The sequence below is a fragment of the Perca fluviatilis genome, chromosome 22, assembly GCF_010015445.1.
Source record: "Perca fluviatilis chromosome 22, GENO_Pfluv_1.0, whole genome shotgun sequence".
Lineage (NCBI taxonomy): Eukaryota > Metazoa > Chordata > Actinopteri > Perciformes > Percidae > Perca > Perca fluviatilis.
Genome location: NC_053133.1, coordinates 27211899 through 27231974, shown reverse-complemented (window position 1 = coordinate 27231974; position 20076 = coordinate 27211899). Strand labels below are relative to the sequence as shown.

Genomic DNA, 20076 nt, shown 5'->3' with positions numbered 1-20076 from the left:
GGTTGGTTTGTGTACAGAAACCATAGCAACGCACAGAGCTGACCATAAGCCTGCGGTCAAAACGCCGATTGAGACACATATTCTGAATGTGCTGTATATACATGTCCGAAAAATGCCTCTAACACCAGAATAATACGGGAATATCCCACACGTTTTAATCTGAAAATTCTAAATTAGGAAAAAGGCCTTTCTCTGAATATCCAACGGGAATAAGCTGTTTACACGACCTGGAATATTGGTGTGCATGTAAACGTACTGACTGTCAGCCTCAACCAAACCGTTGGTTAACCAAAACTGGTGAATTATCACCATCTGCTGGACATTTGATCTATAAGTTCCTAAAGAGCTCACTTATTAAGGGAAATAACCATTGTGTATAATGCACTGTTTTAATCCTTTAAAATTTCAATTTATTACTTATTGACTCTCAACCACTGATATAAACAACATTATTTTATGTTTTTGTTTTTATAACAGAAAATAATGGACAATTGTGGAGATAGTCTGGTATATTTTAAGTTTTTTATCCTTTAAGCCTACATTAGATCCTGTAGGTCCTGGACCACAAACAAGACAAAACAAGTTGTGTGCGTGTTGCTTTCTAATCATTTGGTTTCAACACTGTAGTATATATTTTTTGAAGTGTAGATAGTCAACTCATATCCCCTACAGAGGACAGCAAGACTAAGACCATGAAAGTGCGTCCCAAATTTAACGGCAATCCATCCAACAGTTGTAGAGATATTTCAATAACAACCCAAAATGATAGAACATTAGCTTGTATTAGCTTGAGGAAAACTCTGAAGGATCACTGAAGTCATTAGGATGTATCTCTTGGGGAACTTGAATATCTGCATCATAGAAACCCATCTGATAGTTGTCTAGACATATTATTCAAATATCAACCTCATGGTGGCGCCAGAGTCAAAGTTAAAGGATCAGAAGTCAAGGACCGCCAGCATGGCTCAAGATCTCACAAGATTAAAGTAAAAAACAACAACTATATATTAGAAATATAGTTGATAAAATGTCAAAAATTGTAAACAAAGTGGTATCAATAAAGAGAAAAACAGTCAAACAACATGATTAAAAGAATTCAAGATAATTCAGTTAATTAAATATAAATGTGACAACAGTGTCATCCATCAATCTTCTCTTCTTTGCTCCAACATGGTTACATATAATATTTTTTATATTTTATTATATAAATATATATTAACAGAGAGGTTTGATATTAAATAGGCTTCAAATGTTCAGACGAAAAGGTTTCTCAGGGTAATTTACATCTCAAAGCAAATACAAATTCGTCTAGTAGCCTTTTCAAATAACAACATCAGTGGTACATTCATCTAAAAAAATATGAGAAATATTCATCTAAAACAGTTTTAGGCTAAAATAATACAGATGTAACCCAAAATATTACATCAGAATATCTACATCTTTTCCATTTTTTGTACATACACAAACATGAAAGTATGTTGTTCATATCAGTGGTGGAGAGACAACAAAGTACATTTACTTAATTACTGTAAAAGTTTGAAGTGTTTTCATCACGCCCGCCGATAGACCATCAGGTCTGTTGTCCCGGGCCCAGGGTAGGGGGGCAGAACTGGGCCCTCATTAAATTATGGAATAATAAAATAAATAAAAATAGGCCTATTTGTGTAAAAAAATATGTAATTTTTGAGTTACATAAAAACTTTTAATTCTTTTTTTTCCTAATTGTCCTTGAAATAGTGGTCAAGAACCCCCAACCTCCAACACAAAAATGGTTTGGCCACTGATCAACATTTGATGTTGTCATTTGATTTGAAGTTCAGTACGCTCAAAATGTCCAGCCAGCACATGTCCAGTGCTCAGAAAAGGAAAGAAGAAGAGAAGAAGAAAATAGAGGCCTTAGAGATTTTTTAAACAAATATTTAAAACAAGGTGGTGACAGTGAAGCTGGAACTAGTAAAGTCAACGTAGAGCAAGGTAAGAAACAGTGTAGCCAACGTTTACGAGTCATGTAACGTAACCTAACAGGCCAGCTCTAATGTTAACGTCCATTAGCTTGTATAAAGCCTGACACAACACGTTAACTTTGACAGAAACAGTTGAGTTTGGTAGCTCCGTCAGAGAGGATGAGACAGAGAGGAGAGAGATCCAGCTACAGTCAGGTGACAGAGAGTGATGCGGGAGGGGCCCGCTGCCCCGTCGGAGAGTCTGAGCAGGATGGATCAGAGACTGATCACACACTTAATTTCAGCGAGAGAGGAGAGGAGAGGAGAGGAGAGGCGAGGAGAGGCGAGGAGAGGAACAGGAGAGGAAGAGCAAAGGAAAAGGAAAGATCTGGGCGCGGGGGGGAGGGCATCTAAGAGTATCTCTTCCCGGGCCCAGGCAAGACAGTCAGCTGTTTCATTATACATTATACAGTATACTTCATACTTCTACTCCTAGTGTACTTTTTCCTTCTCTACATTTATGTGACACATATATTTAGTACTACTTAGTTACTTTAGGATTAGGATGTTACCTACATAAAACAACCTAAATGATTATAAGTGGGTGATAAGAGAGCACATTAGGAACTTATAGATCAAATGTCCAGTAGATGGAGATATTATAATCCAAATACAGAAGGAGAATAAAAAGTTCAGAATGCAGAAACATTACAAATACTTCAAATATGGTGGGAGGGATAGGCCCACACATTTGGTTTCATGCTATAAATGTCTAGATTCAGTCTAAGCAGGGGCAGATCTAGAAAAATAGAGAGGGGGGGCAGGAATTTTTGAGGGGTGGCAACATATGGCAGACATATACATACTGAATTGAATCACAGGTATCACAGTTTGATGAGAAATAGTATGTACACACTACAAAAGGGCACAGGCTGCCATTTACAAACTCATACAGACAAACTTAATCTCATGCAATCAATGTCTTGTAAATGATCAAATTGGCCGTAACTTTTAATTCGTTGCTGCCAACTGGGGTGGCAGCAGGGGTGGCAAGGAGACAGTTTTAAATAGTCATTTATTTATCCTAAAGTTATTTTGGGGGAGTCAGCTCTATCACAAGATTAAGTATAACATTTCCCACTTGTTCTCCATGACTCTAAATCTATGCATGCACCATTTTATAACCTCTGTATCTGAGCAGGTGAAGCCCTGACAAGTGTAGGATAATAATTTATATCTCTGTTTCTGACAGGATCTGTGTGGTGGAATTACCAGAGACCAAAGAGACACTGAGTTTACAACACACCTCTATTTATTGTTAATTCAATTCAATTAAATTTTATTTATAGTATCAAATCATAACACGAGTTATCTCGAGACACTTTACAGATAGAGTAGGTCGAGACCACACTCTATAATTTACAAAGCCCCAAAAATTGCAGTAATTCCCTCAAGAGCAAGCAGTGCGACAGTGGCGAGGAAAAACTCCCTCTTGGGAAGAAACCTGGGACAGACCCAGGCTCTTGGTAGGCGGTGTCTGATGGTGCCGGTTGGGGATGCGATGAACAGTGGTGATAATAGTCACATTAATAATGGAACAGTGACTTCAAATGGTAGTCGTAGTAGTTCATGTCATATCAGTGCGCTGTAGGGCGTTCCAGGATGTAGCGTGGCCCAGCAGAGCATGGATGGACGTAGCAGGAAGCAGCAGGGTTCAGCAGGACGCAGCATGACATTGCAGGGCACCGCTGAGCTCAGCAGGGAGTGCAGCAGGACCACGGAGACAGCTGCAACCAGGATCTTGGTGCCAACGTTCTCCAAGGAAATACGCTGGGGGAAAAAACATAAGGACTCCGGGGAGTAAACTCCCCAGAAGCTAGGATTAGTAACAAGCATTTCTGGGACGGGCTGCACACAAATGGTAATAGAAAGGGAGAGGAGAGAGCAGCTCAGTGTGTCAAAGGAAGGAAGTCCCCTGGCAGTCTAAAACTATAACAGTGTAACTAAGAGAGACAGGTGGGCCAGTTAGGTGAACACTGCAACTCCTCACTCCCTAACTATAAGCTTTATCAAATAGGAGAGTTTTAAGTTCATTCTTGAATGAGGTGACAGTTTCTGCCCCCCGAACCCAGACTGGGAGCTGGTTCCATAGGAGAGGAAAATGGTAGCTGAAGGCTCTGGCTCCCATTCTACTTTTAGAGACTCTAGGTACCACCAGTAACTCTGCATTCTGGGAGCGCAGTGCTCTAGTGGGACAATAAGGTATTAGGAGCTCTTCCAGATATGATGGTGCTAGACCATTTAGAGCTTTGTAGGTCAGGAGAAGGATTTTAAATTCAATCCTGGATTTTACAGGAAGCCAATGCAGAGAAGCTAATACAGGAGAAATATGATCTCTTCTCTTAGTTCTTGTGAGAACACGCGCTGCAGCATTCTGGATCAGCTGGAGAGTCTTAAGGGACTTATTTGAGCAACCTGACAGTAGGGAATTACAATAGTCCAGCCTGGAAGTTAAATGTTAAATGTATTGTTTATGTCATTACAGTTTACAAAGGTTAACAAAATGAGAAAGATGGAGCTCTTACACAGAGTAAAGAAATATGTTTGGTTCATTTTACAAAATCAATTAACTTATTTCAGACAAACATGACTATGAACAAAATATAAAATCTCTGATCAAATGCTGCTAATTAAAAAGCCAAGTAAAAAGAAAATCTAAATGTAATTTGTAAAGTGTAATCAACCCCTTAAAGGTATTGATTCATTTCCAATGTAGTCTTGGTCTATCTAGAAGTAAGAAAAATTCCATCTTGTTTCTTTATGCGCCTGACCTGATACGTGCACATTCTTCTTTCTTTCTGCTGTTATTTTAACATACCGTCCACTATCTGCATCAGTTTTTCCACTTGATCTGAACCTGAAGCAGAAGCATGGTTCTCAAAAACAACACACCTTCCTCTACACTTCTCAACAATTGTCTTAAGGTCAGGCTGGCACTGATCCAAAAAACTCTTTAAAGCTCATTTCTCCTTGCTCCAGATCTTTTCCACGAGTAAACAGGATGACTGTTTGTTCTCTAACTTTGCTGCCAAAAGCTGTTTCCAACATTTCCAGTGTGTCTCTCTCTCCATCTGTAAATCTGCTAACATGCATCACAAGTAAGTACACACAAGGCCCTGACTGACTGAGGTCTTTGCAATTTCCCACATGTTCCTTAATTGACGATTTCATCTCATCATCAAAGATGTCTGGGGTATCAATGACACGTACATGTCTACCGTTTATCACAGTTTCTGCCTCCTGGCACTCTGTGGTGACCAGATTTGAACGGACTCTTGATATAAACTCTTTCTTTCCGAGGATTGTGTTTCCACTTGCGCTCTTTCCAGTCCCGGTCATTCCCAGCAGAACAAGGTTCACTTCGGTTCCAGAGTGATTTCCTGTATTGATGTAGAACAAAAAGAACTTTAGGGAACTTTACAAGTATCTGTTTTCATAATTACAAGCAGCTGCTTTCTTTTTGTTTTGTTTAAAAGAATTGGACTGCTTCATTAAAACACACACACAAAACTACGTAACATAACTACACATTTCTGTAATAATTTACTGAGTTCAGAAAAGACAGGTCTCACTTTTTAACCTCTTCCTGGGGTCAGTGAAACCTAGATAAAAAGGCCAAATAACAATTTCTGTAAGTTGCTACGAAACATATTGTTTCTATGCAAATTATTTCCCTTTACTAATAACTACACGTTTGACTATAAGTTAGTAAAATAGAATAGCTGTTGCTGAGAGAGATTGTGGCTTACCTTCCATCATTGGGGAGGATGATGTTGGTGTAAATGACGCAGGTTGGTCAGCAAGGCTGTAATGTAGAGGCAGAACCATATTACAAAGATACAAATATTTTTACTTTTGTTGAGTTAATCTTGTAATAGTATGCAAACAATTACATCAGTCCCCTTAAAGGTATTCTAAGCGATGTCACGAGTTTTTTTGGCAAAAATTTTTTGTCACATACAGCAAACATCTCCTCACTATCCGCGAGCTGCCGGTGCCCTAAACACACTGTAAAAAAAGGTGGTCTCTGTAGACAGCCGAGGATCCACACATGCCAACAACAAACAAAGTGGTCCAACCTGGACCATGCAAACATATACAAACTGTGTTCCAGTGTTCAGCCAATAAGGGACACAAAGGACTTTTTTTTTTTGGGGTTAGTGCGCTGAAGCACAGAAGGGAGAGAACGGGATGAGGAGGAGGGAGGAGCGAGCTAGTCTTCATTTTGTTTGAAAATACTTTGAACGTCAACAAGAAGTAATGTCACCCAACATCGCTTAGAGCACCTTAAACTACTAAATGTTGTATAGGTATGTAAGAGTCTACACCAGTATATTTTTTATTTTAGGTTATGACCAATCCTGCATCTACATGATTCTCCTTTCACCTTTACCTCGCAACAGATGTCTGTCTTCAGCCAGGTGCGTCAGTTTACTGAACACATGATCCATGATGCAGCATTTGAATCGGTAAAGATTTGACTCCTTAAAGCCGAAGGGCAGCACAACACTCCTCTGTGGGTTTTCCAGTTATTCTGTGCAGATTTTCTACCTGCTGCCACACCTTGTCTGCTAAAAACCCTTCTTTTCCGTAGGATGAGGGTTATTAGGGCTTTCTTCAAATGATCTTCACTTCCCAGGACAACGACTGAAATCTTCTTACCTGTGAAAACAACACACATAACGTCATTTTAAACCTGATAACAACAATAAAAAAATGTTATACGTGGTAATATTTTCACTTGATTATTCATATTAGGTTAACTTTATCTGAACAATAGTGTCTTACTAATGTAAGCAAGGAGGGTATCAAAAACAAACAAACTTGATAAGAAATTCATTTATTATTAATAAAACTTACAGTGAGACATGATCCTCAGATCCAGTGCAGTGTGGTGTCTGCAGAATGTGCTGGTTTCTGCCTGTTTTATATGGAGCTGTTACACAAACATTATGGGGCGTGACAGCTGTGTAGCTATCATATAAATGAGCAACCATCTTTAAGCCTTTATATTCATCTCTGTTGAGACAACGCTGCTGGGAGAAGATGGCTTCATTTTTTGCTGGTAAGGCTCAAAAAAACAATTTTTGTTTTTATAACTCATTAGCATTAAAGTATATCACGTGTCGTCATATTCACTAAAGTGTTTGTAAATTATGCCAATGATTTACTCTTAAAGACAGCTTTAACAGAAGTTATGAATTGTATTGCAGGTCCTGATTTGAGAATCGTGATGATTGGAAAAACTGGTGTGGGCAAGAGTGCTGTTGGAAACACCATTCTGGGAGAGAAATGTTTCAAATCCCGTCCCAGTTCAGAGTCAGTGACTGAGACCTGTGACAAAGGTGAGACACGCTGGGGTAACAGAGTGGTTAGTGTGGTAGACACACCAGGGATCCTGGACACTGAGACATCTCCAGAATTCATCCAAAGAGAAATTATGAAATGCGTGGAAGTCTCATGTCCTGGTCCTCATGTGTTCCTGCTGGTACTCCAAGTCGGTCGATTCACCAACGAAGAGAAAAACTCTGTGGAAGCCCTGCAAGCGCTGTTTGGTCCTACAGCTAACCAGTACATGATCGTGCTGTTTACCCGTGGTGGTGATCTTGGAGACATGAAAATACAACAGTATGTGCGTGAGGGCAGTCAAGACCTTCAACGAGTCATCCAAAGCTGTGGTAACAGGTACCATGTCATTGACAACACCAGTAAAGACAGAAGTCAAGCAGTGAAACTGATCAAGAAGATTGATGACATGGTTGCAGGAAACGGGGGGGCATACTACACAGATGCCATGTATCAAGAAGTGCATCGACAAATGGGAAGTGGAGGTACTCCCTCATACAGCTTTCTCGGTGCACTGTTCCAGCGTACTGTAAAATTCATAAAAATTATTGCTAGTCGCTAAATAACCATAATCAGTAGCCTAAACATATTATCAATATCCAGTTAAAACTAGACGGCTTCTGTACCCGTGTGTGAACATAAGGAATACATTTTAAAATCTTTGACACACACACACACACACACTTACAGTAGATAGTGTAGTGCTATTTTGTGTGGATTGAAGCCATAATGACAAAAATACATGTACCAACAACTGCAACACGGAGACTATGATGAGTCCAACATCTAATTAAAAATGTTTAATGTTGACGTGAATGTTTATACACAATGTTATACAGGATTTTATACACATACTCATATATACTCATACATATTTATATACTCATTTACTCTTATATTCATGTACTCATATATATATATATATATATATATATATATACTGTGTGTGTGTGTGTGTGTATGTGTATGTGTATATATATATATATATATGTGTGTGTGTGTATATATGTATGTATTGAAGTTACAAAACGCTTACACTTATATTATGCTTATTGAAGATGTAAAAGATTAAACAGGAGACGAATGTTGGAATAACTAAACAACTCTTCTTGTTTCTGTTACTATTAAACTGTTTGCCTGATAGAAAGCCAAAATACTGCTGGTGTTCTCATCGCTTTTTGTATTATGACTTCCTTTTTTCTCTTAGAAAAAGCGCTTGCAGAAGGCTTTCGTCAGTCATTTTCTGTACTTATGCAGCGAGTACTGTGAAACTGACTCTACTTGCAAGTAAACAGACTTTGAGACAATTTCAGCGATTCTGTCCATTTCTTGATAAATAAATATCATAACACAGGTTACCACTTATGTTGACTGTAAAGTATGTCTCACAGGGTCATGAGAAAGATGAGTTTTAAAGAGAAAATGTAGAGAAAATAAAGCCTAATGTGCTACTAACATGACTTGTCTCTGCTACACAAACCTTTTCTTGATTTTATAAAATGCATTATGTCAATTTGTTTTTTTCTGAACTTAATTGTATGCAATATCATTTTCATTTATTGAAACATGACCTACTTGATTGAACATGTATGCCTGGAAAATGTATTAAATCTTCTGTATACTTTATTCTGTAAAGTTAAGGTGAAATAAAAGTATGTATTTGTGTTCATTGTAATGTGAATTGAGAGATAGCCATTATTACTGCTGTTGGTATTCTTAAGTTACATTTAGCAATTACAGCAAAAAAACCTTTTTTCACAGCTAACATTTTTACTCATTGTAGCAGAAATGAACAGAGGAAAGGGATTTCGTCAGCAATGGCTCAGTTCTATCAAGTGTCCCAGTAAGCTGTGGCAGTCAGCAGCATGCAGAACACAAGGACCCTGAAACTAGCTCACCTAAATTAAATGCAGTTGTTTTTAATGTTATACTGTAACAGCCTTCCAGAGAATGTGGTGGACCCAATTGCAGAGACAGCAGGCAGTGTAGTGTTCAAAGGTTTAATGGCAAATCCAAAAACTGGAAACAAGCAGAAACCCAAAAACAGGAACAGGTAAAAACACAGAACAGCAGCAAGCAACCCACTGAACAGAAAAGAATTCAGGAGTAATTTGCAGCACTAGCGGCACCAGGATTTTGATTGTAGGTGGGCCTCCAGAAAACAGGATGGGCCAGTTAAAATAAGCCAAAAAACATGTTCCCCCTGCATACAGACAGCCAGACACTGACGTTACCGTTAGCCTAACTGTTAGCCTACTTGCCTTGCTGTTGTGAGGGGGTGGCTACTAGGGTGACCAAACATCTTCTTTTGCCGGGACATGTCCACTTTGTGCATTACTGTCCGAGGCGTCGGGGGGGGAATTATAAATTCATGTTCAATTCACAAGTGGGAGGCGGAGTGCACCATGTGCAAAGCCGGCACATATGTTTCAGTGTCTTTATTATTTATCTTATTACATTGAAAAGGTATTAAGAGATATTTTGTTGATGCTGGATTTTCTAACACAGAAGAGGTCATATTTAGAACATTATTTCATATTAGTTATTTTAAAAGAGATATTATTTTGTTACAGATTTTATTTTATTTTATTACAGAAGTTATTTTTTATATTTAACAGGATGGTAACTCGTCACTAACCGCGTTACTTAAAATGGCAGGAGTTTCCTCCTCCTGCTCCTCGGAGCGTTTCCTGCTGAATTTAAATGAAAACAAGCTGCTTTGCTCTGCGTTTCATATTAGCTAATAGCTATAATCTGTGTCTGTCTCATTGAGCTAGCTTGAAAAGCTTGCGCGCAAACGTCATTCATTTCATTGGATCACTTTCTGGTGACGATGCAGCCTGTGGGCGGGCTTAAGAGTCCACACGTGGGGTTAAGCCACCGATTGGCTGAGAAGCTTTCACACAAAGCTTTCCTCGGGCTGCTGCTAGAATGAAAATCACTCACTACTCACTATAGGCCTGGGTCAAAATGGGTGGGCCCAGGTTAACCCATTTTGAACCCAGTCCGGGCTCAATGGCAGCGCCGCGGGTGATTTGCAGTATAAAACGAAAACTACTAAAGATCCATTAGGAACAATGGAGGGAGGATATTTCAAGTAAGTTCAGAAACAACATCCAAATCAAAGAGGGTTATTATACAGAACCAGGGTATAATAGTTGTCTGTATATTTTTTGTCTGAGACATTTTAGGCATTCACTAAATTTTGGGGTCACAAAAAATGTTTAATTAGTGCATGAAGTTGATGTTTTTTTAATGTGAAATGACCCAGCTAAGAATTAAGAATTATTATTTAGGAAGATCATAATTGTCATTGACATTTAGCTGCTAGCACTGGTAGCTCTACTAACAGCAGCAAACGTCAAGTGGATAGATGAATAATATTAATAAATTATCTAAATAGGAATTGGAATTGTTAACATTTTGTTCCATTGGTATAGGCTAATGTGTACAATTCAACATTGTCATTGTTAGCCTATCAGGAAGTTAACACTAGCTAATGTTAGGCTAGCTATCTAACTTAAAATTACCATGCCAAAATTGGTGGTACCCTCAGAATCTAAGTTTAGTGTAGTTACAAATGAAAGGCAATTGGTTTGTTAGAACACGAAAACCCCAAAATTGCTACTGATCATGTCATAGAACTTAAAATGTTTCAGACCAACGTGAATTAAGCAATAAGCCCCAAGAGGCTGCGGGTTACGCTGATTTTACAACAGGCAAGGGGAGATGTTTGGCACGACGCTGGGCTTATTGCTTTTCTAAAACAGTCACTACAAAATGACATGACTGTGAAAAATGTAAGTGTAGGGATAACAAATGTATTAGATTAGTACATTATATGGGAAATGATAGTGCTTGAAAAGCAAAAAGAAGACAATAGAAAGCTTTTGTCTCAAAGTAGTACTCAAAAACGGTATACAAAGTTGGCAGGTCTGTGATGAGTAGTCCTAAGCAGAAGTGTGTGAATGTTGAAGGAAACTGGATTGACATGGGATGACCCTTTCGTTTTCAGCTGCCAGGCCCAGAACTTGTTGTTTTCACACCTTAATATGGGACCTTTAACATCTTTAAAATTTTATGATTGATAGCCAACCTTAAATTGTTGTGCTTGAATGTCTTCTTGCAGTCACTGCCAGCTCTTACCTGCACTGTTGGTAGTTTTATCTGCTTATCATGTTCTCTGGTGGGGCTACAGTATTTCATATTTAATCTTTGTTTTTTTTTTAAGCCCAACTTCAGATGTGAAGGCAGTGCTGGCAGCAGCTGTTATGGCAGCGTTTCCATGTCTAATGGACAATCAAGGCACTGGCTATGTAAGTAAAGTGCATTGACACACATACTGGGTTCCCACAGGTCCTTGATATCCTAGAAAGTTTGTGAATTAAAAAAAATATATTGCTGAGGAAAAGAGGCATACTTTTCTTTTTGTTTTCCTTCTGGCATACTGAGCCAAGCGGTCCACAGAGGATGCAATCTGCTCTGCCCTACACCCAGCCCTCACTCATCTGGACACAAATGGTTCATATGTGAGAATACTGTTCATAGACTTCAGTTCAGCATTCAACACCATAATCCCACAACAACTCATTTGCAAACTAGACCTGCTGGGGCTCAGCATCTCACTATGCAACTGGCTGCTGGACTTCCTCAGTGAGGGGCCACTAGCAGTAAGAGTTGGCAACAACACCTCAAGCAGCATCACACAATTTTTTGCAAATCTTTCTGCTCTACCACAGCACATCATATAAAATTGTGACATTCTTGTGTTTTGTCTTGTGATCTTGTCTTGGGATATTGTTGCTGTTTATTGTTGTAGTGTTAGGAAAAATTTCCCTATCTGTTGAGCACTTTTTATTTACTCTTGTGTTAACAATGTCTTGTCTTATGTTATTCATTTTTTCTTCTTCACCGTGGGATGGTGAGAAACAAACTTTTGTTTTCTCTGCATGTCTAGTATATGTGAAGAAATTGACACTAAAGCTGACTTGACTTGACTTATAACCTCGGACCGGACCATTGAAATGAAAGACTTAAGCACAATATCTGGACACCGGCCCAGTCTGCCCAATATATGAAGAGCACAGTTATCTTTAGAGCTCAATGGATAAGGTCCAACGGCACGAAAGCTATTGAAGACATAATAACCGAATTCCCACGATTAGTGGATACTCGCAGAATGGTAAGTTTACCACGTTAACCTAAACATGATATGTCATGTCTCAGTGTGTCCCTGTGTCTGTGCCTATTTTCAATTGCATGGTATCTGAACTCACCTCACTACTCACACGTCAGCCCTAGTGGTCGTCAAAAGACGTCTTTATTGATGCAACAGAGTGGTCAAAACTCACCATTAAGGATTTGCGGTGGGTTGTCATATTACATCTTTATGGGGAAAAGAGTTAAGCAGAGCTTCGTGCTTTGATACTTTAGTCTGACATCCACGTCTGAAACTGCCCGATTTTGCTGAGAGAACCAAGGCATCCTAGAGAGAAAGAGGGGGCTTCAGATTAGCGCTCAGGTAAAAACAAACAAGCTATAATACAAACTCTTAAGCAGACCGCCGTTGCCGTTTAGAATATAGGTTAAGAGGTTGAGACCTCGTCTCAGGGAGACTTGACAGAGGGAAGCACGGTTATTCGAAAAATACTACCGTGTTTCTACTAGGGATTTCACCGAACCCAGAGTTTGGGTTTGGCCGAATTTTGGGCTTTTTGACGGAGTTCGGGTATGGTCAAACTTTAACATTTTTTTCCACCGAACCGAACGCTACCAAAGAGAAGTAACAAGAGGCAAAACTCGAGAAAAAGAGGCAAACGTGTTGAGTTTCCGCTCTTGTCGAAGAGTATAGAAGTAACAAGAGGGGAAACTCAATAGAACGTTCCATTGCAACAAACGCCATCTTGCACTGAACGCTCTTGCTACTTCTATACTCTTTGTAGAGAGTTACGTTTGCACTACGCGCATACGCTGGTCGTCGTAATGACAGCGCATTAGGTGGAGCGTTCAATGCAGTAGGCTGAGAGAAAGTGAAAATGGAACTTGTGAGCAGAAGAAATGTTTTGAATCTACAAAATGCAGCAACTTCAGGTAAGGAAGGACAGTCACAGCTAAAAACTTGTGTTAACCAGCCTCTCCCAGGCTGTCAGCTGTTCTCTTGACAAATGAGTCTTCCTACAGTCGGAACGGAGCGACTGCTGCTCGTTAGCTAACGCTAGCTTTCTAATTTCACCCACACAATATGCCTTCATCATACACTGGTTAGCAAACATTTGCCAAACAAAATTTTCACTCATCTGGCGATAGCGATGTGTTTTCCTACGATGTGAAAAGAGCGTGTGAATTCAACATTAAGTTGTTACATTTAACTATTTTAGAGGTTGTGGACGTTGTTCACTTCATTAATGTGTTTACTGTGTTAATGGACTGAGGATCAGAATCAGAAAAAGAAGTGTTGTTTTATTAGTTTGTGCCCATTGCAGAGTTGTGTGCATACTGTGAGAAGAGATGGATACAATTATATCTAGAGGAAGCACACTTGCGTCCTCTAGATATGGAAGAATGACAAGAAACAGATGTCACACTTGTTTTTGTGTTAGGCGGAAAATTACAGGAAACAAAAGATAGATACGTGTGGGTGTTCAGGAAGGTGAAAAAGGTCACAGAGAGCATACTGGTCAACCAAACGCCTGTCTAGACAGGTATGTCTTGATGTGTTAACACTAGATGGCTTTTGCGTTGCATCGGGCCAAATAACACACTTAGCTTTGATATAATCACAACATACCAGAGCTTGACAGGAGTGTGTGTGTGTGTGTAGGGGGGGGGGGTGATAAGGGGGAGATGATGAAATAACACACAATTTCACACAATTATGGGTAGATTTGTAATTTGTCAAACACAGTTGTAAGAACAGTAAGTTAGTAAATAAGTAAAATGTATTTATAAAGCGCTTTACAGCGGCATAACACAACAAAAACATGACATATTGAGAACACAATACAAAATCACTATTACACAACAATACTAAAAGTGCAGACATGGTGCATACTGGTCAAACAAATACCTGTCTAAACAGGCATGTGTTGATCTTATCTAAAGACACTATTATGGACTATGAAATAAAAAATAAAAAAAATTACCGTTGCTATTTTTCCAGGGGGGGGGTTAATGTCATGCAGCTTCACCTCTCTGTAGCTCTGTGATTGCAGACTATCTCGCACTGGGGTAAGAGGAAGACAGATTAGGGCGGGGACAAGTAATCACACAGACGGGAAGATATACAACAGGAAGTAAAACAAGACAACACAAGGGAGAACAGAAAACCTTGGATGCAACACAACTTCCTCAAACTCAACAGCGATAAAACAGAATTCCTCCTCATAGGCTCCAAATCCACACTCAAAATCAATAACCCCACTCTCACCATCAACTTACCATTGTCTCCCTATCTGCCCAGGGCCGCAACCTTGGTGTGGTCGTTGATTCCACCCTCTCCCTTGAGCCCCACATCCGTCATGTCATAGTGCTTGAAGCACACGTAAAAATCACCTCAGCACCCCTGAAAAATACAATCCTTATCTTTACGATTTTGTGAAATTGTTTAGTGCCTAAACCTTATTACTTTTGCAAACCTCATTTTAGTGAAGGAATAAGATAAATGACGACTCAGTTGTAGCCTAAAGTCAACAGCCTATCTGCGATTCCCTGAACGAGGGCACCTCAGCCTACTGTTCAGTCTGCGCAGATAACTTTGGGGAACGGTCATCAGAGTATGGCTACTTTCAACCACTGAAAAGGTATGGCTAATGGAGTGAAAATTATATCTAATCAAATCTTCACACCTTCAAGAGTTTTGATTCTTCCTATTGGTTCAGCGGGACCATAAACACAGCATGAGGTCTTCTAGGTCCTATAAAACTCTCTGACACACCTTTTTCCATTGTCTTCCATTTCAACCCCATTTCTGCAGGGAGCGTGCAAGCGCTTGTGCAAAATACTTCCACTTCTGGACAAAATGAATTCATTTCTTGGTGTTCTGAAGAACACTATGGATCCTGTAAAACACGCACCTTGTGTTTCCAAAACTGCAGAAGAGAAAATGTTTCTCTACCAGGAAATGGGATAAGAGTGGACACTGCTTTTTTGCCCCGAGGAGCACGCAGCTTGTCCGCGCCCGTTGACGAGCGGCCAGATGCGTTCTGTTTTTTTCGTGGAAACCTACAGACTGATGGACTACATACAGTAAGGCTTGGTGCTCTGGGCAGAGATAGAACATAGTATGTTTATTAATGTGTAATGTTGCCATTGTTTACCATTAATGTGATCGATTGATAAGCGCTACTGGTGCGCGTTTGATTTATTAATCTATGATTGTGACCGCTGAGTCAAATCTATTTGTGTGAATGTACTCTGATCATGGTGCATTTGTTGATATGTTGTGTTGAATATGTAGCTTGTTCAGACTGGAAATGCTACTTTTGCTTCTCGCACTGCTGAGGAGTTTTAGTTACTGTTCTGCAAAGATAATAATCTTTGTCGGTCCGTCTGTTCACAGCCGCGAGGCGACGAGAACGCTACCCCGCGGTCTGTGTAGGCCGGTGGAGCCGTGTTATCTCTGCAGAGAATCAGCTGTTAGCACACCGGAATGGTTATAATGAACGTCCGCTCAGTAGACGAAATTCTCAGAGTCTGCCCTAATTTCACGTTAGTCCAGACCTGAGTTACTGAGAGGGCTGGTCATTATCGATAACTAAGATCTAAGTGTGTCTCTTTCTTTCCCCTTTCTTCTTTCACTACTTGGTCTGTAAGACGTTAGACTGAAAGCTAACCGGCTTGCTCTAGCCACACAGCGCTGCACCCAGCACCACTACCGCCCTCTTGAGGCTAAATATTTTTGTGCAACTCACAGAAGTAGCCATTTTTTTTGTCTTTGAGCTAGACTACATTTCAACACCCCCTCCTCCTCACACTCTCTCACACACTCTCACACTCATACAGACACAGACGTGTCTCCCCACATGCTGGTTTGTTTTTGCTTTGTTTTCGTTGTAGTTAAAAAGAGTATATTGGTTTTAATTGATTGACGGATTATTAAATGACCATTGATGATTTTGAAGTTATTAAATTCTATTATACTGTAAATAGCAGTTGTCTGTGATTATTTGTGTACATATTGTAATAACAAGCTGGTTGAACACAGTCTGTGCTCGGACTCACCCTTCGTTTTGTTCCTTTAAAGAATACCAGATAGATTAACCAAGTTAACATCGGTATTTTAAAGGGAAAACTACCTATATGAGACTGTTTCACAGTTCGGTTACTGGCTCCTGAGATTCCAGGGTGGTGCCCCATTTTGATTGTTTATTGATTTGATAAAGTTATGAATAACCATATTCATAACTTTATTAATATTGATAAAACATATTTAATAATTTGCCAATAATTGGATCTGTACCCTACCGATACCCAACATCATTTACATAACTCCTTCCCTTCTGCATCGTTTTAATAAGAATAACCCAGACCTATGTGTTAAATTTGGCCTAGAAGAGGGTACACTATTTCATTGTCTGTGGAACTGCCCAGAATTCTGGGTAAAGGTTGTACAGACTTTGTCTGACATTACCTCTGTGACTCTACCTGTATGCTCTAAGATTTTCATCCTTGGTCTTTTTCCACTTGAGACAATCAATGTATGTTCACTACAGGCTAAACACTGTATTGCTACCTCATGGAAGAGCACTGAGGCACCTTCAGTGGGATTATGGTTTAAGATCCTCTCCAACTGCTTAGCCATGTAACATACACCAACAAGGGGAAAATTCAGAGCTTCTACAAACTATGGGAACACTACCTTAATAATCATCTACCCAGAAGTCTACAGAGTAACTGATTCATGCTACTGTATACTTGTTACTGTCAAGTTTTATTTATTTTTCTTCTTTCTCTCAAGCAAGGTTGTATGTGTGTGTATGAGTATATATGTATAGGTGTGTACATGTACACATGCATATATGTAGATCCTGATATCCAAATAAGAGTTATGTGTATGGTAGGTTATGTATGTAGTTATGGTTATGGTGTGTCAATTTTGAAATATTTCAATAAATATAATTTTCAAAAAAAACATTCTATGTTCTCTGTATGATTTCTGAGACAGGATATGAGTTCAGATTGTACTGCATCATTGTCATTCAGTGTGCATCTTATACGTGTCTATCATTAGAGTGCCACTTTGTGATCTTTCCTCAGTATTATTTGTTTCAGTGCAGTCATTACCACTTATATTGTACTTGCATCAGTAATGTGTCTTATTAATGAACAAATTAATTAACAGACAGACAGAATGTAAAAATAACAGCAGAAACAATAACTGTATTACCAGATCAATAATGTGCTAGCATGTTATTTCTGTCCTTATAAAAATAAATAGGCTACATTGTGAAATGTTTAATAGTGTGTACTGGTTGATTGCATGTTATGGAGCATTTAATCAGGGATTTATTGTTTATTGAAATTGAAAAATACAAACATATTTCTTTACTCTGTATAAGAGTTCCCTCTTTTTTACTTTGTGAACCTTTGTAAACTGTGATGGCATGAAAATTACATTTACCAATAAAACCCAGTTGTGTTGTAAGCTCAGTGTCTCTTTGGTCTCTAGTAATTCCACCACACAGATCCTGTCAGAAACATTGATTTAAATTATTATCCTACACTTGTTAGGGCTTCACCTGCACAGATACAGAGGTTATGAAGAGGTGCATAGATTTAAATTACTTGTTTTCCAAAAGTCTTTGCAACCAGAACGTATTGTATTGTATCAGAAAACCATGTAACGTTTATTCTCCTTCTGGAGGATCAACACTCACTATGTTAACATGCACATATAATATTCAATTTTTGCCCTAATTCTGAAAAAGACAATATTCCGACTAAACTGTTTACACGGCTAATGAAAGTGAATATTACACAAATATTACCGTTTACATCTAGCTGTGCAAAATAGTATTTGTACTTGTTGGACAGACTAAGTGAACAAAGCATCCCTCTTTCATTCCTTCAACCAGCTTCTTGAAAAGGTCTTTAATAATGTTTAAAAGTAGCTGTGTTTCTCCTTCTTCTCGGGTCTGCAGCCTTGCAAACTGTTGGCTGGTTGGTTTGTTTACATCAACCATAGCAACGCACAGAGCTGACCGTAAGTCTGCAGTGAAAACCCCGATTGATGTACGCATATTCTGAATGTGCTGTATACATGTCCAAAAATGCCTCTAAAACCCAAATAATACCGGAATATCCCACATGTCTAAATCTGAAAATTATTAAAATTATTTGGAAAAAGGACAATTGGACAATTGTGGTATATTTTAACCTACATTTGATCCCTGCACCACAAACAAGACAAAGCAAGTTGTTTGCGTGTTGCTTTCTAATCATGTTGGTTTCAACACTGTAGTATATATATTTTGAAGTGTAGATTGTCAACTCATATCCCCTACAGAGGACAACAAACCTAAGACCATGAAGGTGTGTCCCAAATTGAATGGCAATCCATCCAACAGTTGTAGAGATATTTCAATAACAACCCAAAATGATAGAACATTAGCTTGTATTAGCTTGAGGAAAACTCTGAAGGATCACTGAAGTCATTAGGATGTATCTCTTGGGGAACTTGAATATCTGCATCATAGAAACCCATCTGATAGTTGTCTAGACATATTATTCAAATATCAACCTCATGGTGGCGCCAGAGTAAAAGTTAAAGGATCAGAAGTCAAGGACCGCCAGCATGGCTCAAGATCTCACAAAGTTAAAGTTAAAAACAACTTTATATTAGTAATATCGTTGATCAAATGTACAACATTTAAACAAAGTGGTATCAATAAATAAGATTAAAAGAATTCAAGATAATTCACTTAATTAAATATAAATGTGACAACAGTGTCATCCATCAATCTTCTCTTCTCTGCTCCAACATGGTTACATGTTATTCAACACAATGAGAAACATTAATATAAATATATATTAACAGAGAGGTTTGATATTAAATAGGCTTAAAAATGTTCAGACGAAGAGGTCACTCAGGTTAATTTACATCTCAAAGTAAATACAAATTCGTCTAGTAGCCTTTTCAAATAACAACATCAGTGGTACATTCATCTAGAAAATATGAGAACCATCCATCTAAAACAGTTTTAGGCTAAATTAATACAGATGTAACCCAAAATATTACATCAGAATATCTACAGATTTTCCATTTTTTGTACAAAAACATGAAAGTATGTTGTTCATATCAGTGGTGGAGAGACAACAAAGTACATTTACTTAAGTACTGTAAAGGTTTGAAGTGTTTTCATCACGCCTGCCGATAGACAAACGGGACTGTTGTCCCGGGCCCAGGGTAGGGGGGCAGAACTGGGCCCTCATTAAATTATGGAATAAAAAACAAATATTTGTGGAAAACATATGTAATTTTTGAGTTACATAAAAACTTTTAATTTGTTTTTTTCTTAATTGACCTTGAAATAGTGGTCAAGAACCCCCTAACACAAAAATGGTTTGGCCACTGATCAACATTTGATGTTGTCATTTGATTTGAAGTTCAGTACGCTCAAAATGTCCAGCCAGCACATGTCCGTGCTCAGAAAAGGAAAGAAGAAGAGAAGAAGAAAATAGAGGAGGAAGAGCAAAGGAAAAGGAAAGATCTGGGCGCGGGGGGGAGGGC

At 38.8% G+C, this 20076-nt stretch overlaps 2 protein-coding genes across 2 annotated transcripts; one reads left to right on the top strand and one right to left on the bottom strand.

The window, feature by feature from the left end:
• Positions 1-4354: 4354 nt before the first annotated feature.
• Positions 4355-6000, bottom strand: LOC120552592 (GTPase IMAP family member 7-like). The gene is given in 4 exon segments (XM_039790773.1): positions 4355-4957; positions 4959-5383; positions 5753-5808; positions 5965-6000. Coding segments are annotated over 3 exon segments (585 nt in total). The 5' UTR covers positions 5763-5808; positions 5965-6000; the 3' UTR covers positions 4355-4807.
• A 982-nt stretch (positions 6001-6982) lies between these two features.
• On the top strand, positions 6983-8221 carry LOC120552591 (GTPase IMAP family member 7-like). Its single transcript, XM_039790772.1, has 2 exons — positions 6983-7068; positions 7217-8221. Exons 1-2 carry the CDS (start codon positions 7050-7052, stop codon positions 7909-7911), a joined length of 714 nt encoding a protein of 237 aa, XP_039646706.1. The 5' UTR covers positions 6983-7049; the 3' UTR covers positions 7912-8221.
• The last annotated feature ends 11855 nt before the right edge of the window (positions 8222-20076 follow it).